Source organism: Corythoichthys intestinalis, chromosome 17, assembly GCF_030265065.1.
Source record: "Corythoichthys intestinalis isolate RoL2023-P3 chromosome 17, ASM3026506v1, whole genome shotgun sequence".
Lineage (NCBI taxonomy): Eukaryota > Metazoa > Chordata > Actinopteri > Syngnathiformes > Syngnathidae > Corythoichthys > Corythoichthys intestinalis.
In genome coordinates this window covers 33112947-33135043 of record NC_080411.1, presented here as the reverse complement: position 1 = coordinate 33135043, position 22097 = coordinate 33112947, and the positions used below count along the sequence as shown (strand labels likewise).

The window sequence follows — 22097 nt, the reverse complement described above, 5'->3', positions numbered from 1 at the left end:
TGTATGGTGACTTTTCCCAGTGGTGTCCACCAAGTTCAGCACATTCTGTTTGGTCATTTGGTCTCCAAAGATACGTTTGGCGGCGGCTGTATTTTTTTGGGCATCTTTGATGTAGGGCAGTGCCCCATGAGGCTGTGCCAAGAACGCTAGTTCATTTCAAGACACATTTGTCTCACTGTTACAAAAAAAAAAAAAATCCACTCTCTGTCATGATGCTGTGCTAATTGGGTCATTCCGGAATTGAAGGCCATTTTATCTCACAGCCTTCAATAATACATATACAAAACATTAAAATTGAGAAAAAAACAATGCTTGAAAATATATATACATACATATTCTAAATACTAGGTCAGTCCTGGAGTACCTCCGAAAATGCCATTTGTTGTCCCTCTCTATGAATGTACATGGCGGAAAACACAGACAAGGCTGAAAAAGCAGTTTCTGCTCTTGCACCCCTCTTTAAAATAAACTGCTGTATTTTAAGCCAAAACAACTGTTGTGTTTGATAGAACAATACGTCTATATGCTGCCATAGCAGATTCATGGCGCAATAAACCCCGGAACTATTTTTAATTTGTCCGTTTTACCCTGGAAACCCCTGTTTACAGACATCGCACAACCGCTTTTGTTTCAACCTAGCCATAAAAAGAAGGTAAGTAATCGTATTTATTATTCGAAATGTCTGTCATTTTTGGCTTAGAATCATTAACTGATGTCTAATATTTAGTTTTAAAAAAAAGACGACTTAAAAAAAAATTATTCACTCGCATATTTTAAACTTTTAAAAAATAATTATGTCACAATGAAAAAATTGGAATCTGTAAAAAAGTCAAGAATATCTACCTCATAACTATCACTTAATTGTATTTTTTTCGTTACTGTCGCATTTTCCCCAATATTTTAGATGACAAATAATCGATCCAAACAAAGAAAATTTGAAAAAAAAAAAAACATTTAAAATGGTAACTATATGAAAATGAAAATCTCAATTACTTCTTGATGTCTGCGAATTCTGCATCGTGACCCTTGTTATATTACCATGTTTCACCCATAAAATCCCCCCAAAAATCCAGCTGTGGCCATTCACAGCTATGTCTTGACACTCGGTGCTACATGGAGTTTTTGGATCGAAAAGAGGAAGTACGCGATAATATCTCGATAAAATCATGGCGTCTTTAATTATGCTCTCGCTTGCTCTCACCTCCAGTTAGGGTTTTGCTGTTTAATTTAAAAAAAATTTTTTAAATGCCCTCCTGTTCAAAATTTTTCTTCACCCAGAAAATTGAGATTTTAAGCTTCCCAATTATGTATTACACGTGCATATCGGACAATTTTGAAATTCGGCCAAATTGAGGGTCTCAGAGCGTAACTTCAAGTCACCCGAGTGTTTTCCGCCATATACAAAAAAAAAAAAAAAGCAGTAGATGCTGTTTCTTTTGAAATTGGTGTTAGGGACTGATATACATATAAATTTGTGGCGATAACGAAATACAGCCGCAGTGTTTTGATGAACAGTTCCCATATTTGTGCTCCACATACTACAATTGTGATGGTATTTTTCAGGTGTTTAAGTACCTGTGAAGCGCGCAAGAGTTAAACTCTCTTTGAGGTTGAACCGAATGAGTTGTGTCAGTTGTTGCTTTGGTTTTATTCTCACTATAAACCAACCGCTGCAGGAATGGAAGCAAGCTGAGACCACCTCATTCAGGCAGTTAAGTTTGTTACACATTCGAATGTGGTTTCTGTGTTTGCACATGTCCAAAATTCCTGACCCTTTATGCTGGCAAAAATGCTCGAAATAGGCCTGTTTGAAAGCACTCTTAGTTATGCTTTGCCACATAAAAAATAAGTTATTTTGTGTTTTTTATTTATATACTATATGTAGCATCGGAAATGGTTTCGAGCATTGAAATTTTTTTTTAGAATTGATGTCGAGTTGAACATTTTAGCCGAGGTGGGTAGAATAGCCAAAAATTTTACTCAAGTAAGAGTAGCGATACTTCAAAATAATATTAAGTAAAAGTAAGCATCCAAAAAATGTACTCAGGTTCAGGTAAAAAAGTATTTGTTGAAAAGAATACTCAAGTAATGAGTAACATTGTGAGTAACTGCTTGGATTTTTTTTTTGCCATTTTGGTGAGAAAACATATTTGCTATTATGAAATTAAAACGATCATTTCTCCGGTTTCCCGTGGTCAATCGGTACCAAATAAATACTGGGAGAGCGCCTAATTTCTGTCCTTTTGAGTCACGGTGAAGGCAATCGCTCTGTCAAATGCTTTAAAGACGCCACGTGATTGAGAAGGCCGACATGATCATGGAACGGCAAGCTTGAGTCTAATTGGTGTAATGGAGTCATGTGATTATTGTTGCGACATCTCATTGGTGAAACTGGTATAACCACTGTTGACTATCCTGACCCCTGGCTGGATGGACGTCCTCATTGCCCCCCGTCTCATCTGGCTAGATGGACACCCTCATGTTCCCTCACTCCATAGCCTCTCTACAAACTGGAACTCCTTCTGCTAATATCCATCATCAGTCCTGGTGCATCTATAGTCTGTCCGTCCTGGGAGTGGATCTCTACTAACTGTGGTTATCCCCAAGGTTTCTCTTTTCCCACTGGGTTTTTGGAGATTTTCCTTGCCACCATGGAGGGTCTAAGGATGGGGGATGACCAGGACATGAACTCATCTCAATCATCTACTGTATCTGAGTGTGTATCAAATTGACTCTTTAAAGCCCTCTGAGTCAACCTTGTTGTGATATAGGGCTATACAAATAAAACTGGAATTGAATTGAAATGAAAAAAAAAAAAAAGTGAACATTACTATGCAGAATAAAAAGGAAAAATGTAACGAATAGTGAACCCCATAGTAGCTGAGTATGAGTAGTGTTACTTCTTCACAATTCTACCCAATTAAAAGTAAAAAGTATGGCTTAATGAAACTACTCTTACAAGTACATTTTTCTCCAAAAGTTACTCAAGTAAATGTAACGGAGTAAATGTAACGCGTACTGCCAGTGTTGTCAGTAACGCTTTACTGTAATCTGATTACTTTATTTCAGTGACGAGTAATCTAATGCGTTCATTTATTAAACAAGTAATCTGATTAAAGTTAGTTTCCTTAGTGTCTGTTCGTTACTATTTTGTTATTGCATCATAATGTATGTAGAATCAAGATGATTGTAGTCATGTACGAAGAGCATTTTTAATTATAAAATGCTAGAAAAAGGTTCACAGTACGTGTTTCCATAGTAACTGCTCACAGCTACTTCCTGTTTTGGTCTCGAGTCACACGCGCTTAGTGTTTTGGGACTGAGAAAGGCGTATGCCAGGCAGCCAGCACGGGTGCACATTTGAGCCGAGTGTAGAGATGTGCGAGGGAATGTTTACCTGTGTACATCCATGAATGAACGTGAGTATTTTTCCTTCATTCTGGAATGTATCAGTGATAGTTTGGACCCCTACATGCGCAGCCGTTTCGTAGCTTTCGTTGCAACGACGGGCAGTCATCGCTCCAAGTTGGCAAGCATCGTTTACATCATATTGTGTTGCACATTTATGCCGTGAGGTGACGTGTTTGTTAGCATCTTTGGGATGTGTTGTAAGTCCAATTGGAGTGTAAAGTGCTTATGGCCAAATTGACCGCGTGTGTGTATGGTGTACTTCCGGTTGTGCGCGCATCCGCGCCCGCCCCTACCTTCGTGTTTATTGCACTGTGCAATTCATTTGTGTGTTGTTGATTATTGTGCCGTCAATTTGCATTGTTTTACATTCGCACTTATATGCTGTTAACCTTAACCCGAATTTTTTGACAGTACGCTTAATCTTCGGGTTAGCGGGGATTAATTAGTTGGTGGAGTTGATTTCAACAAATTCCATGCAGTTTGTCAGTTATTTGTTAGTTTCAGGGCTCAGGAGTGGCTAAGCTAGCGGGAGTCAATGGTGGTTGAAATCAACTCCATCGACTAATTAAACCTCAGCTAACTCAAAGATTAAGCCTTATGTAAAAATTCTGATCTTCACCTTTAAATTCAATTATCGGAATGTTTCTGTTGTCATCCTTATGTTGAGGCGGCAAAGGGAGAAAAACTGGTAAAGGGTAACTGATAAATGACTTTTAAAGTTACTTTTTTGAGCTGTAATCATTAATCAGTAATTAAATTACAGTAATTCCCCAAATAAAATGCGCACTTTTCCTCCCAAATTGGACTTGTAAAATCATTGGTGCGCGTTATACACAGGTACAGGGATGGAGAAAGATTCATCATGATTCATGTTCCAGTGTCAGCATGGACCAGCACAATATTACCTGATCCGAACGACAGTGATATACTGTAACAATCAACTTTCATGTTGTAAATAATTGTTTTCATGATTATATTTTTCATATCCAGTAAAATTAAAATGCTTTTGTTGTACTGTTCGTCTATTATTTACTATTTATTTTTCTTATCTTGTTATCGCAACATGCAAGCTTATTGACATGCCATGTTCTCTTAAAGAGAACGTATAAGGCGATAAATTTTGTATAAATTGTTGCCAATCTGCAGTTTTGGTAAGTTGCGGTGCTTTCAACTCCAGACCGTGGTCGGGAGTGGACCGGCGATTTACTTGGCTCGTTCGTCGTCGGTTCGTCCGGTGCTTCCTTCAGGAAGGTGGCGGGGTGTATAACAACACAGACGTGTTGGATGACTTTGCTGGATACTTATTACTTTACTTTAGAGATTCAGTAGGATTGAAAGTAATGTACGCAAATCAGTAGAAAGTATATGGCGGAAAACACAGACAAGACTGAAAAAGCAGTTTCTGCTCTTGCACTCCTCTTTAAAAGAAACTGCTGTATATTAAGCCAAAACAACTGTTCTGCTTGATAGAACAATATGTTTATATGCTGCCATAGCAGATTAATGGCGCATTTAGCCCCCGAACTATTTTTAATTTGTCCGTTTTACTCTGGAAACCCCCTTTTACAAATGTCGCGCAACCACTTTTGTTTCAACCCAGCCATAAAACGAAGGTAATTAATTATATTTATTATTCAAAATGTCTGTAATTTTTAGCTTACAATCCTTAATTGATGTCTAATATTTCATTTAAAAAAATAAATAAACGACATTACAAAATTGCTGACTCGCATATTTTAAACTTAAACAAATTACGTCACAATGAAAAAAATTGTGTCTATAAAAAAAGTCACGGATATCTACCTCATAACAATCGCTTAATTGTATTTTTTTTGTTACTGCCGCATTTTCTCCGATATGTCAGATGATAAATATTCGATCCAAATTAAGAAAAATAGAAAAAGAATGTTTAAAAGGGTAAATATATGAAAAAGAACATCTCGACCACTCCTTGATGTCTGCGATTTCTGAATCGCGACCCTTGTTATATTATCATGTTTCACCCATAAAATCCCCCCAAAAATCTAACTGTGGCCATTCAAAGCTGCGTCTTGACACTCAGTGATATATGCTACATAGAGTTTTTGGATCGAAACAAGGTAAGTACATGATAATATCTCGTTAAAGTCATGGCGTCTTTAATTCTGCTCTCGCGTGCTCCCACATCCAGATAGGGTTTCGCTGTTTAATTTTTTTTTTTTTTTAAATGCCCTCTAGCTCAAAATTTTCCTTCCCCCAGAAAATTGAAATTTAAATTTTTCTTCCCCAAGAAAATTTAGATTTTAGCTTTCCAATGATGTATCACACATGCATATCGGACAATTTTGAAAGTTGGCCAACCTGAATGTTTTCCACCATATATACTGTACATTTTTTTTTTTATAAATTAAATGAACAAAGAAAATTGATTGAAGTTCATTTAAATTGTGCATTTATACTTTTTTTTATTTCATTGAGGCGCAAATGGCCCTGATTTATTGGAATGGACCAAATATTGTTTACTAAAGAAGTGCAGTGGAACGCAAACAACTACTGCTCTACCTTCCTCATCTTACTTTGCTTAAATGAGAGGTACCATACTCATTTGTTGGGAAAAATGTCCACTTTGTAGTAAAACCAGAGGCAATTTCACCCGTAAGTCATACTTACTCATCTTTGTAATGTCTCTGCCTACTTTATAAAGTGAGGCAAGTGGTGATACTGTATTTGGGCGTGTTTTTATGTGTTTTCTTGGGGGAGGGAGGAGTGGATAAAAGAAAAAATAAAGAAAAAAAGATGAATTTCTTGACAGAAAGTAGCACATGGGCCTAGGCTGCTGTGTAGTGGGATGTCTTTCTGGTGAGATGCGGGCTTTATTTCTATGTTTTTGTTTTTATAGCAGAACACTTTGGAACAAAAAGGCCAAAAAAACAAGAAATCATTCAAACCCCCTCTTTGCAATAACAGTAAGAACCAAAAAGTGAAAGTAAGATATCGAGCCAAAAGGGCAAGTCTCAAATACACCCCTTCTTTTCGTGCTGACTGCAATATATTTGAAATCTGATGTCCCAGGTGTGTGTTACAGATTCAAACTGTAAATCATACATCCACAATGCAGTAGGAGTAAACAGACTGATAAAAATGATCTAAACGTGAAAAGATTTGTACCTGTGGGGAAAAGAAAAACAACTCAATTTCCAATTGAGAGGCTGAATGGAAATCATCATGGTAACTGCAATGTTAGCTGTAATTGCATTGAATTCAGTGGGAAAAAATATTAGACAGCTGAAGATTCCCTGCTGCTTCTAATACGAGATGTGATAGACAGGTGTTGCGACTAAGAAGCTTAAGTCTTCAATGAAGCAAACCTTAGTTCCCCGCAAACAGCTGGAGATTTTTGTACTCAATACAAGCAGTGACTCAAATATTCTAACAGCATTCAGATTCGATTGACTCTTTGTGAGAGGAGATGTCGGAGTCTTTGTTTGCGTTTTCTCACCAGAGTTCTCGTCCACACGCTCCTCCACCGTGTGCTCCTTCTGGTGCACCCACTCGCTGTTGCACTTGAAGTAGATCTGCGTGGCAGGCGTGGCCTTGCAGTACAGGTTAACGGGCTTGTTCTTGACAATGTAGGCCTCCTCTGGTTCCATCAGGAACACGGGCAGTGGCTCAGGCGGGTCAGACGGGAATGTTTCGGGCAGCTCGCTGAGACCTATGAAGTCGTCATCCACTAAGGGAAAAATGTTACAAGAGGGTGAGATTAAAGAGCTGATTGGCTGCGCAAATGCATTTTATTGACAGTGTAGTTGTAGTGTAGCGGATTGACGCGCCACACAATTTAGACAAACTGAGCATTACTATGTCGTTAGATGTGTTTTTGGCAAACACATAATGAATGTAGACAACAAATTCCTGATTTTGCTATACAGTGTCTTGAACATACAGGTAGTACCCGGGTTACGATGGACCCAATTTACGCGGTTTCGACTTCATGACGCCTGTGTCAGGGCCTATGGCGGCAAGGAGGACCAAAATGAAGGACAAACAAAAGGTGTATGGGAACTCAAAAATGCTTTAATAATCAAAGGCCAATCAAAGTGTAAACAAAACCAGCAGGGAACAGAGAAAAAAACAGGAATCAAAAACTTACTTTGGAACTCAAGAATATCAACACGATGGCTACGGAAAGACATGAACTCAACACAATAGACATGACATAAAAATGACGCAACATGAACAGACAGCACATGGGGAACTTAAATACAGAAATGGGGTAATGAGACAATGGGGCACAGGTGGGTGACACAAGAGGAGGCTGATAGGTGGATACACAAGGAGCAGGCACAAAGGAAGCATAGGGCAGGTTGTACTATTGCACGCGAGAGCATTTACAAACCCGCCCACCCCACAAACGGCAGTGACGGCACACCCACACATAAGGAAACAGCCGAGTGAAGAGGTGACAGCCTGCGCGTACATTTGTTGCTTGTAAGCATCCAGAGGCAACGGCAGTATATAATCCCTTTTGTGCTGTTTATTGTGTGTCTTCTACTGCGGTCGAGTTTATGTGATTGTTTTTGATGATACGCGGATGCTAACTTATACATGCTAATCGTTTGTATTGCTGTATCAGCAGCTACTTGTAAACACAGATTTGAATTGCCGTTATTGAAGATGAGACTGATTTCCTTTTATTATTAGTTTCATTCTGCAAGTGTTAATGTCATTAGCAGCTTAGCTCCAATGTCTTGGGGAGGACAGTACAATGACCTATAATACATGTTTTTGGATAGATTTTTTGTGTGTGTTAATTTAGAGGGTGTTTTGAGGTATTTAAAGCCACAATTCTGATTTACGCGGGAATCCGAGTTACATCGCCAGCGCAGGAAAGGAACTCGTTCATAAACCGGGGACTAACTGTAGTTATTTTTGTCAACAATGACGATACCAAAAATATTTAATCGACGAACAATTTTTTCATGACGATGACAAGCTAAAAACGTGGCTTGGAAGACTAGAATATAACAAGACGAACGCCAGTTTTTGTCTGACAAGATGAAAATGCGACTTACAGTGATGAAAATAAGTATTTGAACACCCTGCTATTTTGCAAGTTCTCCCATTTAGAAATCATGGAGGAGTCTGAAATTTTCATCGTAGGTGCATGTCCACTGTGAGAAAAATGCTATAAAAAAAGGCTAATGGCTACGGTGCAATTGCCAAGCAGCTTGGTGACAAAAAGTCCACTGTTGGAGCAATCAATAAAAAATGGAAGAAGATGAACATGATAGTCAATCTCAATCGGAGTGGAGACCCATGTAAGATATCACCTTGTGGGGTCTTAATGATCCTAAGAAATGTGAGGAATCAGCCCAGAACTACACGACAGGAGTTGGTCAATGACCTTAAAAGAGCTGCGACCACCGTTTCCAAGGTTACTGTTGGTAATACACTCAAACGTCATGGTTTGTTCAAGCTTCTGCTTAAATCAGCACATGGCCCATCTTAAGTTTTCCTATGGCCATTTGGATGATGCAGAGGAGTCATGGGAGCAAGTTTTGTGGTCAGATGAGAGTAAAACAAAATTTTTTGGTCATAATTCCTCTAACCGTGTTTGGAGGAAGACAAATGATGGCTGTAATCCCAAGAACACCATCCCTACTGTGAAGCATGGTAGCATTATGCTTTGGGGGTGTTGTTTTGGGCATGGGACAGGACGAGTCCACTGTATTAAAGATAGGATGACTGGGGCCTTGTATTGCAAGATTTGGGGAACAACCTCCCTCCTTCAGTCAGAGCATTGAAGATGGGTCGCGCCTGGGTCTTCCAACATGACAATGACCTGAAGCGCACCATCAGGAAAACCAAGAGGTAGCTCCGTAAGAAGCATATCATTGTTCTAGCATGGCCTAGCCAGTCTCCAGACCTAAACCCAATAGAAAACCTTTGGAGGGAGCTCAAGCTCTGTGTTTCTCAGCGACAGCCTAGAAATCTGACTGATCTAGAGAAGATCTGTGTTTTTAGGATTTTAGGATGTGTGTCAGGCTAGGCTGCCCCCCAGCTTGCTCATTTGGAAACTGATGGTAAGATTTGTTTTCTTATCTTGACAAGAGAGAATACGCAATGTTACTTTAGCCATTAAAGGTTTGTGCCGAGTGAACATCACACACTAAATGTAACTCCTCGAGTTGGCATCAGCTGTAGCATAGCGAGCATCCGCTGTAACTCTTGGACAACTTTTTTTTTTTTTTTTTTACGTACAGTTCGAGCTTATAGGTGGGTATTGAAAACAATATACTGCTTTTCCTGCTGAGTGTGTATATCATTACGAAGTTGGCGTAGTCTTTATAGACGTTCCAACATGTGCTCGTTTGTCTATGTTCATTCAAAATTGTTGGAAACCTTTATTCATTTTCGGACTACAACTTTTGAATTTTAAAGATGAAACCTTTTTGGGTAACTGTTGACTAAAAAAGGGGCTGCCAAAAACAACACTGGTCTGCAAACAATCCTATTTATCTTACTGTTCACATTTTGACATCGATCAGTCTCCACTCGGTCATGGACTGATTGAGATTCTGAATGGTTGTCTGTCACAACATGTGCCCTGCAGCTGACCTAAGTCGTCCGACAACACTGAAAACGACAAGTGGAGATACACTCACCCCGTTTGTGCATGTATGCCTAATTTTGAACAGGCAGAAAAGTGAGCAAAGTTGAGTGGATTCTGGGTTTACAGATGAAGTCTAACGAACTGGAGTTACAAACCGATCTGAGTATGTCGCCCAGTTTTGGTTTCGCTCTCCCTTGCTATGCTTTTTGTCTCGCTGACTCCCACCCACATACACATGCACTTGCACACACACAGAAGATCTAATGACCTGAGGCTCTTGGCCCACTTTGTGCCATTCCTCCAATACTTCTGCAGTCGATAGATACGCTTCCTTGTAATTACAACTTCCTTTCATCTCCATGTCATGAATTGCGCAGACGCCGCTACAAACAAGAATGAACGCTCACAGCAGCAGCAAACACCAAAATCTGCGAGCAGGCGTGCATGGGAACTTTTGCTTTGAAGAAGAGGAGAAGGAGGAGGCCTATTTGTCACCCCGCCCCCCCTCCGTTTGCCACCTCCAGAACGGTTCTATTCTTACCGTTGATCCGGTAAGGCATCAATAATTCACCAGGTAGGAGACTGGCTGGTAGTTGGGATAGAACAAAAGGTTTCCACGAACTAGGTTGACACGGTAGTTTTGTTTTCATCAGATCATAAAACATTCCATACAGGGCAGCTCTTGTGACCTGAAGAATAGCTGCCTGATACCAATGGAATTGTGCCTTTAGAGCACAGCTCAAACTACACACTTCTGTTAATACTGTACTATGCCTAAAATCTTTATTTTATTTAACCATTCTCTCAAATCGGTGTGTGGCACTTTGCATGTCTACATGAGCTTGGATAGTTCCAATGGTTACTGAACGCTAATAATTTTCCATTTTTTCTTGCTTGTTTTATCAACCGCCAAAGGATTCAAAAGGGTGTTGAAGAGGACAAAAACAAAGAAAAAAAAAACAGTTTATCAATGCATCAGTAATTCATCTGTGCCCTTGTGTCCCCCACCTCCCCTGTCCTGTGCGGACACGCTGGAGCCTTGATGTCTGACAGAGGTTGCCTCCTGGTTGCCTTTGCGGCACAGAATAATCTCTCTCTCAGATAGATATCGCCCTGTGATGTCTTTCTAATGTTATCTCTGCCTCCATACTTTCCACGACCCCCACCCCCCAAGTGACCTATGAACATAGCATCATATTTGTTGTTCTTTCAAGCACTGCTCTGTGTTTTAAGGGGGCAGCCACTTCTGATGCAAATGAGACTCTGCTTATTTCATCCTTTCCATGGATAGAAGACAAGAAAATCATGGACTGTATTTTCATTTGTGAAGGCAGAACTTTATCATGGTGAAATTATTCAGCACTCCATATTCTGAATAAGACAATTACTCAATTTACTCTGACCCCTTAAAACCCAAAAATGTTCCCCATTGAAGGGAACTACAATTACAATCCCCCCCTCCCCCCCAAAAACTTTTTTAGGGTGAACTTTTTTTTTTCTCTTTAAAAAATTAAACAAATGGCCCAAAATGCTTGCAAATAGGAATGTGCCAACCTTGCCCACATATATTCTAATTAAGGTGGTTTGATTAATCAGGTTTGCACCAAAACAGACCCTTCTGTTTAAAAAGATGTTCAAAACGTTCAAATCGGTACGTTCGATTTTAAAAACCTCACCATTTTGGTTTTTCGAAGCCGCTGTAGTTTCCTCTGCATTTCCGCTTTTTCCCACGAGAGCGCGCCCTCTTAAAGCAACACTATGTAACTTCAGTTTTGGTCAATTTTAGCGACGTACTGTCTGACTACTGACTAAGCAGTACTGTTTTGCCTTAAGGAAGACCGCGTTTTCAATGAGGATTAATGCATAAGCGCATAGTGTCGTAAAATCCTGAGCTACTGGTCGCCTGCAGATGGATTAAACAACATTTGTGTTTCCCACGGCTGTGTGAAGAATGAATAGTAATTAGGTAAAGAATCCAGTCGTGGCTAAACAATACCATATGATGGCTAGCAATCGTGTGACTTCATGTGGCTAACTCCCTCCCCACCCGAGGGGGACGGGCGTCATGCCTGCGAATGAAAGCCGGGCCAATGTTTATTCTTGAGTGTCCTTTTATTTTTTTTTTCCTCCTCAGACAAAACTTTTTGTCTCTTTTGTCCATCCTTGCAGATTTCGCACGAAAGCGTTCGCATTGCCTTCCGTCTTTATAATGTATGGGAAAAAGGGGAAGTGACGTATGCCGTAAAGCAGTCAGGACATTTGTAGATTTTTTGTGTGACAAGGTTCCTGCCACCCTCCTCAAAGTTAATTAGTGACGGTGAAAGCGATACAGACCCCTTCAAGATATAAAAAAGGTGTCATCCAACTAGTTGTCAGTTGACATATTATCACAAAAATTATGAAAATACTTTATAAAGGTTGAAAAGTTACCTTGTATTGCTTTAAACAACAAGAACAGCAACGTTTGCCCAGCCAACTTTGGACACAAATTGCATAACGCCATGAGTGAGTGTTTTATCTCAGGATGTACTTAAAGTATTGTTGTATATGTAGAAAGATTGCAGTGGATAGTCAAATAAAACATGCAGCCTTGAAACATTCCACACTTCCTCATTTACTTCGTCTGCACAGCACACGTTCCTGTACAACACAACGACAGACAGTAATATAGCGCCACTTCTGGCTAAGTGTATATTGCACAAGTATGAAAGTATATGCGCACAAGTATGAAAGTTTGTGCGTATGTTTGTGTCTGTCTGTCTGTCTTGTTGTGTGTGTGTGTCTGTCCATCCCCCATACTTGTTTACCTCTTAAGATTGCTGCTACTAGATTACAGTAACTAAAAGCATGTCATGTTTTTTTGTTGTTGTTGTTTTTTTAATACAATAACATATTTTGGCAAAATGCATAGGTCTACATTTGAAAATTTAATCTATATCCTTATTGTTCACTGTTGTGCATATTCTGTGAAATGGAGTTGCTTGACTAAACACTTAGCTCATTAGACAAAATATTTTCTACAATGCGACCTACACCAAACCAACGGCCATGTCCGGCCAACACCTTCACGTCTGGATATGCGGAGGATGCCTGGGGAAAATGGAGGCCCATATGCTTAATGTCTCTCCAGATTGAGGACGTCGAAGACCTCTATCTTCGTCTCACTGATGGCGCTCGCCCTCCCGCTGCTTCTTGGTGGGTACACCGATTCTCGATGAGAATGAAACGTCAACTCAACGAGGCAATGGAGATTGCTAATAACAACGGCGGCGAACTGTCCCAGGTGAGGAAGGAGCAAGCAACGTTAAGTGAAGCCACGGCTCAAATGGTCACGAAAATCATCATGGAGATCCGGAATCATGAAAGGCTCGCTCGCGGAAACCAAGCAAGGGCGGATGATGACTAATCTTCCGGGTCGGATACAGCAGACGTGGGCATCCATGACACCCCCGGCCATCCCCCTCTACACCAACTTGAAAATCAACCTATCCAATGAACCTACTCAAATTGACAATATTGCGTAATGCCATGGCAATCAATGACTTTTGGGAAGACATATGAGTAAAAAAAAGGACTATGCAACTCTAACATGCTAGACTGTGCGTCCCGGGCTGCTGAGGGACGGGTATTGATAAGCATATGCTTTTTCCCGTCTTCGTTTGTCTGTCATCGTCTTTTCGGGCAAATTATTCCATATTCTGTGACTGTCAATGATTCTCTTTCTTGGCCAAACTATCCCACTTTCTGTAACTGTCAATGATACCGATGATGATGACAATGACAATAAATTTCATTCATTCATTTATTTGTGTTTCGTTTAGACAAGGTGATTGCCACTTTGCATATTGTTATTGAGTGACAGTTTTGCTCTAATAATTAATTTATGTGAGTAAAAACAGTGAGAAATGTGACAGCACATCACGTGTCTGGCTGCCTATCTACTTAATTTGGCTGACTTAATTGACTGCCTGGCTAGCTGGTTGGCAGACTGACTTGCTGACAGACTATTTGGTTTACAGACTGACTGACTACCTTTTCTCATGTTTTATTTTGTTTCAAATGGTATATGCACTTTTTTCTTTCATTATCGCTTTAATTAAGAACAGAGCTGGAGTCTGTTGTATGAGTTTGAGTTTGAGTTTGAGAGAAAAGAAACAAGATTTTTCCTGTTAGGCAAAATCCAACAGCCCTAATTCCAATTAATCAATCTTCACACTGGCAACATTTTTATATTGGACAATGAATGGAATGGGCACTTGAAAATATGAAAAGAAAAAAAAAAAACGGATCTTTTTCAACCGCTATCAGAAATCGTTACGTTTCTCCATAGCAGAACTGTGTGCGGCAGTGTTGAACGAAAGCTAATGCGCATACAGTGGTGACTTGAGATACAAGTTGAATTTGTCTCATTATCACAGCCTTAACTCAAAACACTCCTATACGATATAAAATAAAAGAAATGCCATTAGTATGTACCAGCATCAACAAAATCGATTCTTCGTAACATTTTAATTTGGAAAAATGTACACTAACATCCTAACTAACAGAATGTAAATAATACAACACTTTTTGCCACGTATTTTGTACAGTTCAGTGGACATTGTGCTGTTTTTTCTGGTTTACATACCTTGGGCAAGTGAGGCAAAATATGACATATACAAATGTATATAGAGACAGTCACAATTAAAGTGCTACAGATATCTGGCATAAAGCAAGTGCCCTGTACATACTAATTAAAAGATGTGCTATAAAGTACACTTTACTTACCACAGATGAACCATGACACTGTTTGAGTACCTGATTGTTACATTTGCAATAGAGACTGGGAAGTGTTTGGAATGCTTTCTCATCACAACCCAACTGTGCCAGAGTTTACTTGGAAATGCAAACTTTGGGTTGTTCAACTTGGTCCAAATTTCATTACTTTGTGAATCTCATCAAAGTGTAAAACATATACTGCTGTTGTGTCTTAATTAAAGTTAACAATTCATTTTGTTCTTGCGGAAATTTCCTCTACAGCAGAAATCAATAAGGCATTTCAAAGTCATTTCCTCCTATTTGCCTTGTTCTGTCTGATTAAAATGCAATATGGATTCTTGAATTAAGTATTGTGTGTCTTGATTTTATTCTCTGCGCTGCTAAATTGTCTTTATATTGAGGCTTTGAAATTTTAATGAAACATGCCCTTGCAGCGCTTTTTTTTTAATTCCAATTGTATTATGTTGCGTAATTAGGGAGAGTTTTGCTAATTCCCACTGGAAGTCAAATTAGGGAATAATTTAGGAGGAAAGTGGAATATTTGTTTAAAGGGGCAATCTAAGTTGTAACTGTGATAGATTTAAATGTCATGATGTAAAAAATTCATAAAAAATTGTGCTAAAAGGGTGCTAAATGTAAGAATGAGTGTCACATGAAAAAAGGTTAAAGACAGGTTCATAATAATAATAATATTACCGGTATTTTAAAAAATTGGAAGACAACTATGAAACGATATCAACCCAGTGCTCTACTAGTCTAGCCCAAATATATGAAAATGAATATTTGTTGTTAGTAATTATTGTTAAAGTGACATGTGAAACTGCAATTTGACATTTATACAATTGAGTATGAATTTTCATTATTACAAACACACAAAATACAGTTGTACCTCTACTTACTTCGTTACTTTAAAATTCTGTAAGTACGGATGCGTTTTCCATGTAAATGCCAGAATATGTTCCAAGCCCCCCCAAATTCAGGCATAAATCGTTTATAATGCATAAAAATGCATCAAAACATGTACCAAATACATGTTACAAATAGGCATGTGCAGGTATGATATTCTGACAGTATGATAACCTTAAGCCAAAATACCACGGTATCACAGTATTGCAATTACAGCTCAAAATGTGTTAATTTGAGATATCTGGGTTTAAAAAATAACAAAAAAAAAAAATCCTTTGAACAACATTAATCCTTTAAACAACATTATTACCATCAGAACAAAAATAATTATTTATAATTTATTCATTATAGTAATTATTTTCCATAAAAAGCATGTGTGTATGACTCGTATCTTGTTTACATTATATACACACTCTCTTTCTCAACACAGACAGTTGTCAGAGAGATTAAAAAAAAAAAAAACACATTCTATCACCGCTAGACACACTAAACACACTGGAGTTAGCACTCGTAGCTGGTGGGAAACATTCATGACAGTGTCACTAACCTTTAATTTTGTATAAATGCGAAATCCTATTGGAGGTATCGCCTCCTTGGCAGCCACCCTCCGCAAACATGTTTTACATGTCAGTAGTCCCTCCTCCTCTAAGCCGCGGCTGTCTGTAACTTTTCTGTAGCCGGAGTATTCCCATACAAGCGATTTCGTTTTCTTTGATGGGAGAAAAAAAAGTTCAGGAGTTTTACCTCCCCTAGTCATCTTGTAGCACAGTCTACTCACTGACACTGAGCAACAACCGGTGGGGGAGGGTTGCAGCAGCAAGCGAGGGATTTCTCCATGCATTTTTGGGACATAAAAAAAAAAAAAGCTAATACCTTAGAGCAGGGGTTCCCAACCTATTCCACTAAGGCACACTGTGGGTGCAGGATTTCATTCTTACCAAACAAGATGACAACACTTTTTCCCCAATCTGGTGTTTTACAAGTGCAATCAGTTGATTGCAGTCAGGTGTGGCTTGTTTTAGCAGAAGCCTCATTGGTTCAACTGTCTCTGCTGGATCGGCTGGAACAAAAACCAGGACCCACAGTGTGCCTTGAGGACTGGGTTGAAAACCCCTGCCTTAGAGACTGTATGACGGAAATTTTGTTGCGGTTTTGAAACATTTGAGATTTTCGTACCATGGTATACTTTGAAACTGGTAATCGGCACATGTCTAGTTACAATTATTATTGCAAAATAAACAAAATCAGAGTTGCACATAATGTAAAAAAACCAAGAATAAAGAATAAAAGTGAATACACTCACGTAGAGCTGTCGGAACATGAGGGGCAAATGAAGAGGACATTGGGATACACACATAAACATACAGAAGAGGTCCCTCTTAGCCAATTAGATGCCAGGAATGCCAGGGAATAGCCAATGGCAGAGCAGCTATAAGTATGTTACCTTCAGTAAACTCTGGGAGCTGCGAGTACCAGCAGTACTGTACTTTTGCCTTTGATATCCTGAAATTTCTTTCACAACAAGAGGCAATATTTTCCCGCTGAGGTGAGTCTGAACCTGAAAATTCTGTTTTGAGAGCCGTTCGTAATTAGAGGTACCACTGTACTGAAATATGTGTTTTAACTGGGCTGGAACAGATTAATTTCATATCTCGAGGTTTCATGTTTCAATTGTTTCAGGGATGGTGTCATTTATTGACAATTCGGCGCAGCAGGGTCATGAGTACTGGTGGTTTACTGAAAAAGATAACAGAACAGGGTTCTCAACTCTTATGTCTTGAGCATGTCTCTCACAAATCGTGAATAAATTATTAAATTAATTGAAAGACATTATAATAAAATGATATACAGTATATTCTTTTATAGTAATATTTATATTTATCATATTTATATTTGTATGTGTATTCATGAAATTAATACATTTAAAAATCCACCCATTCATTTTCTACAGTTTATACGAGGGCGCGTCATGAGTCACGGCAGCTTCAGCAGGAATACATTCAAAAAATTTATTTATTTATTTATTTAAACACTGTACACACATCAAGAAGCATCCACACACACAGTCCTACTGTAAATAATTTTCATAAATTGAAAACCCCAACAGAGTGTCCGGCTAAGCGGTTAAACCAACAACAAGGGGGGCTTTACTTGGCAATGTTTTGATCGATTGCGATATAAAAGAGTGCGAGGTGCTTTACAGCTGAGTGGTCAAGCAGAATAATAAACCACTCACCTGTCATGTCTAGCATAAATAAGACTGCCAATCAACTCTGACAATAAATTGGCCAGGAGCACACCTCCCCATTATATTGAGTGAACATAAATCAATGCTAACGACTTCCTGTGGGTCGATGCTTGTTAGTATTGGATTAAGTAAAGACCTGTTCATCCTCTACGAGCACCGATCAATAAGCGCCGCAATTGTCTTTAACGCCGAGCTCCACAGGAAGAAGGTAAATAAGCAGCGGTTTATTTCCATTCTGTCTTTCTGCGGTTGAGTGCTTCATCTCCACCAACGTGTACGCACAATATTTGCTGGACCGCGGCTAACGATTGGCTGCAGTGGGGCAATTTATCGGTTTCTGTTAGGGGGCGGTGACCGCATCAGAACCACCCCGCCTGTCATCTTTTCACTTGCCCATATTTCCTCTCCGGGGGGGACCAAACAACAGGACGCTCTTTGGAGTAGCTGTCAGATGCTTGTGGCATGAACATGCCAGTTCTTTCACAGATGTGGCACAAGGGGTCAAGAAGCGATGACCCAAAAAGGAGCCAAATTTTGCTAAAGTTTCACTAGAAACTTCAGTTCTCGTGTGCTTCAACGCAAATACATCCTGAGCTTTTTGTTAGCATTCCATAAACTCTTTCTTGTGAGAAGGCATATCTTATTTTATCTTTAAACTGCAAGAAAAAAACAAAACAAAACAACATTTTGTCTTGAAATGTCTTCAAGTATTCATTGAACTAAACTTGCTTTTGGAAACATCGAAGGTCATCCAATCTTCATAGAACAAATATGCATGTCTTATGAACAACACCTGCGAATGACTGGCAGCCAGTTCAGGGTGTTCCCTGCCTCCTAGCAGTTGTTAGCTGGGATAGGCTCCAGCACCCCCGCGACCCTCGTGAGGATAAGCGGTTCTGAAGATGAATGAATATTCACAACACATGCCGTTTAATCTATCCTGAAGCAAACATCACCTTTTTCTCTTTTTAGTAATTGTATTTCTAAATATTAAGATACTGAATTATTTAATCTCCTCTGACGAGCGTGCGCAATGGTAAAAATCAAAGATGTTTTCTTTATATTGAACAAAGAAAAGTATTAGGTAAACAAAAGAGGATTAATTCATTAATTAATTGAATTTACTTTGAAAGTAGGTCTGCACAATACAGTGGTACCTCGACATACAATCGCTTCGACCCACGATCTTTTCGACATCCGATGTAAAATTTGACTCGCCATTTGTTTCTACATCCAACGACATGCTCCAAATATGACGATTTATGACAGCACCCCAGTTACTTTGTTTTCCCGCAAGGCTGATGCATTTTCTTGTGAGAGAATCAACACTGGTTCCAAGAATGTTAGTGCAGGTGACAAAAAAAGGCATACCATTGAAATGGTGATGGAAATGATACAAAAATATGAACATGGTGGGCGCGTCAATGAACTGACTTGAAAATATGGCCGTAGAATGTCTGGAATCTCAACGGTCCTCTTCTGACCTCCGTTCGCCAGTCTTTATAAGTTAAGGTGACAATTATTATTGTGGTAACATCTCCAAAAATTCGCCAGCTTCGTCAGGTTTTTAATCATTTAATTCAGAACAACACAACATGTCTTTTGTCCTCTCTCCCTCACTCTGTCAAGTCAACCACATGGTGCATTCAGGTACACCACGCAAACCACATCTGCAACATTTAAAACCCCATTCGTTACATTATTACAGGTATTATTATTATTACTATTATTATATTATTATTCTGATTTTTATTTATACTTTACTTGTTTTGCTTTGTGTAATTGCTATTTGCAATAGTACCAGCAGCATTTATTAAGGATTTAGTGTAGGTTTTCAGGCTGTGGAACAAATTAATTAGATAACCATGTATTCTTATGGGAAAATCTTGCTTGACAAATGACCATTTCGACTTACGAAAATGGTCCTGGAACAAATTAACTTTGTATGTAGAGCTACCACTGTTTCTCGTTTGAACATCACCATCACAATGTGTGAATGCGCAATAGTCACATCGCAGGACGTGCAATTGTTTTTTTTTTTTTTTTAACATTTAAACTTTTGTTTTACTTCATAAAGCAGCAATTGTGCAGATCCTGGATCCTTTTTATATACTGTACAGTGGTACCTCGACATACGATCGCTTCGACCCACGATCTTTTCGACATCCGACGTAAAATTTGACTCGCCATTTGTTTCTACATCCGACGACATGCTCGAAATACGACGACATGACACCACCGTGTCGGATTTTCTTGTGAGATAAATCAACACAGGTTTCAAAAAAGGTTGGTACAGGTGGTGAAACAAGGAAAAAGGTGACACTTACCATTAAAATGATGACGCAAATTATAGAAATATAAGAGCGTGGAGTGCGCATCCGTGAACAGGCTCAACAATACATTTCCACGGTCCTCCTCCGACCACCGTTCGCCAGTCTTTATAAGTTAAGGTGATTTTTATTGAGGTAACATCACCAAAGAAATTGCCAGCTTCATCAGGTTTCTAATCATTTATTCAATCAACTTGTGCAACACCTACGGAGTTTACGGTGTTCTCAAGAAAACATCGAAAGTTAGTCACGTCAGCTGTGCGGTGCGTTCAGGTACAGCAAAAAACCTCTGCCACATTAGAACCCGATTCGTTACATTATTACAGGAATTATTATTATGTTATTATTCAGATTTTTATTTATAATTTATTTGTGTTGCTATGTGTAACTGCCATTTGTAATAGTACCAGCAGTATTTATTAAGGATTTCGTGGAGGTTTTTGGGCTGTGGAACAAATTAATGGAATTATAATGTATTCTTATGGAGAAATCCTGCTCGACATACGACCATTTCGACTTACAAACAAGGTCCTGGAACGAATTAACTTCATATGTAGAGGTACCACTGTACATGGCATTATATGAATTAGGGATGTCCCCAATCCGATTGCACCATTTTTCAGAAGATTGGATTTTTGATTTAAAAAATATATTAATGTTTTTCTGCTTCATGCTCATACAGCGCCACAGCCTCTCACCCTCCCTCCTGCGAAGCAGTGCAACCAAACTGTTTTTCTTGGTCACCAGTGCATCTGGCGTTTGGTACCTAACGTTAACTATGATTGATAGGTTTGTAGCTTTGATCTGGTAAGCGAAGCCTCAGTAGCACTACGACAAAAGGCATAGATAAGTTAATAATTGTTAAACTTGTAGCCCAGTCTGAAGTGTGCTGTGCCAACTCATACATTGTGTAAGTGAGAGGCTGTTTCCGGCATCGTGAGCATCAAAGTGTGAGTGAATTTGAGTAGACTCACTTAATACAGACAAGCCTTTTTTTACTTTATTCACGTTTAAAAATAATCCACATTATGAAGGTGGGACAGTGGTTAGCACGTCCACCTTACAGTTCTGGGATCGTGGGTGCAATTCCGGCTCCGGCGTTCCTGTGTGGAGTTTTGCATGTTCTTCCCATGCCTGCCTGGGTTTTCGCCGGGTTCCTGTAACATCCCAGAAAACTGTGCATGGTATGCTGATTGAACACTCCAAATTGGCCGTAGGTGTGAGTGTGTGCGTGAATAGTTGTGCCCCGCGACTAGCTGGCAACCTCTTTAGGGAGTACCCCGCCTTCTGCTTGCCATTAGCTGTGATAAGCTACAGAACCCCTGCGACCCTCGTGAGGATAAGTGGTTCAGAAGATGAATGAATGAAAAAATTACATGAATATTTTAGAAAGTGAATAAATGTTTAAGCCGCAGGGGTCCCCAAACTTTTTCCTGTGAGGGCCACATAACTTTTCCCTTCTCTGATGAGGGGCCGGGGTCAGTTTGTAACAGAAAAGGTGTGACAATTGCAGGAGTGCCAAAATGTAAAGATTTATTGTTTTTCAGAAAGCCACAATCAAATAACCCTTTCTGGATTCTTCACGAAACAAAAGTAAAAAAAAAATAAAATAAAATAATAATAACAGTATTAATTAGGGTTGTTCTGATCATGTTTTTTTTGCTCCCGATCCGATCTCGATCATTTTAGTTTGAGTATCTGCCGATCCCGATATTTCCCGATCCCACTGCTTTTTTTTTTGCTCCCGATTCAATTCTAATCATTCCTGATCATTTTTCCCGATCATATACATTTTGGCAATGCATTAAGAAAAAAATGAATAAAACTCGGACAAATATATACATTCAACATA

General features: G+C 39.2%; 1 protein-coding gene across 9 annotated transcripts in view; it reads right to left on the bottom strand.

Annotated features, from left to right (window-relative positions):
• unc5cb (unc-5 netrin receptor Cb) overlaps nt 1–22097 on the bottom strand; it is a 266077-nt gene that overhangs the window by 108364 nt on the left and 135616 nt on the right. For 6 of the 9 annotated variants that reach the window (XM_057818152.1, XM_057818153.1, XM_057818160.1 and 3 more), the window contains one exon: nt 6890–7120. The exons of 1 other annotated variant lie outside the window; for it this stretch is intronic. In XM_057818152.1, coding sequence (XP_057674135.1) covers nt 6890–7120 — 231 coding nt within the window. Of the gene's footprint in view, nt 1–6889; nt 7121–10271; nt 10405–19349; nt 19917–22097 lie in introns of those variants that run through there. 2 more of the 9 variants (XM_057818156.1, XM_057818155.1) reach the window with 2 other exon arrangements.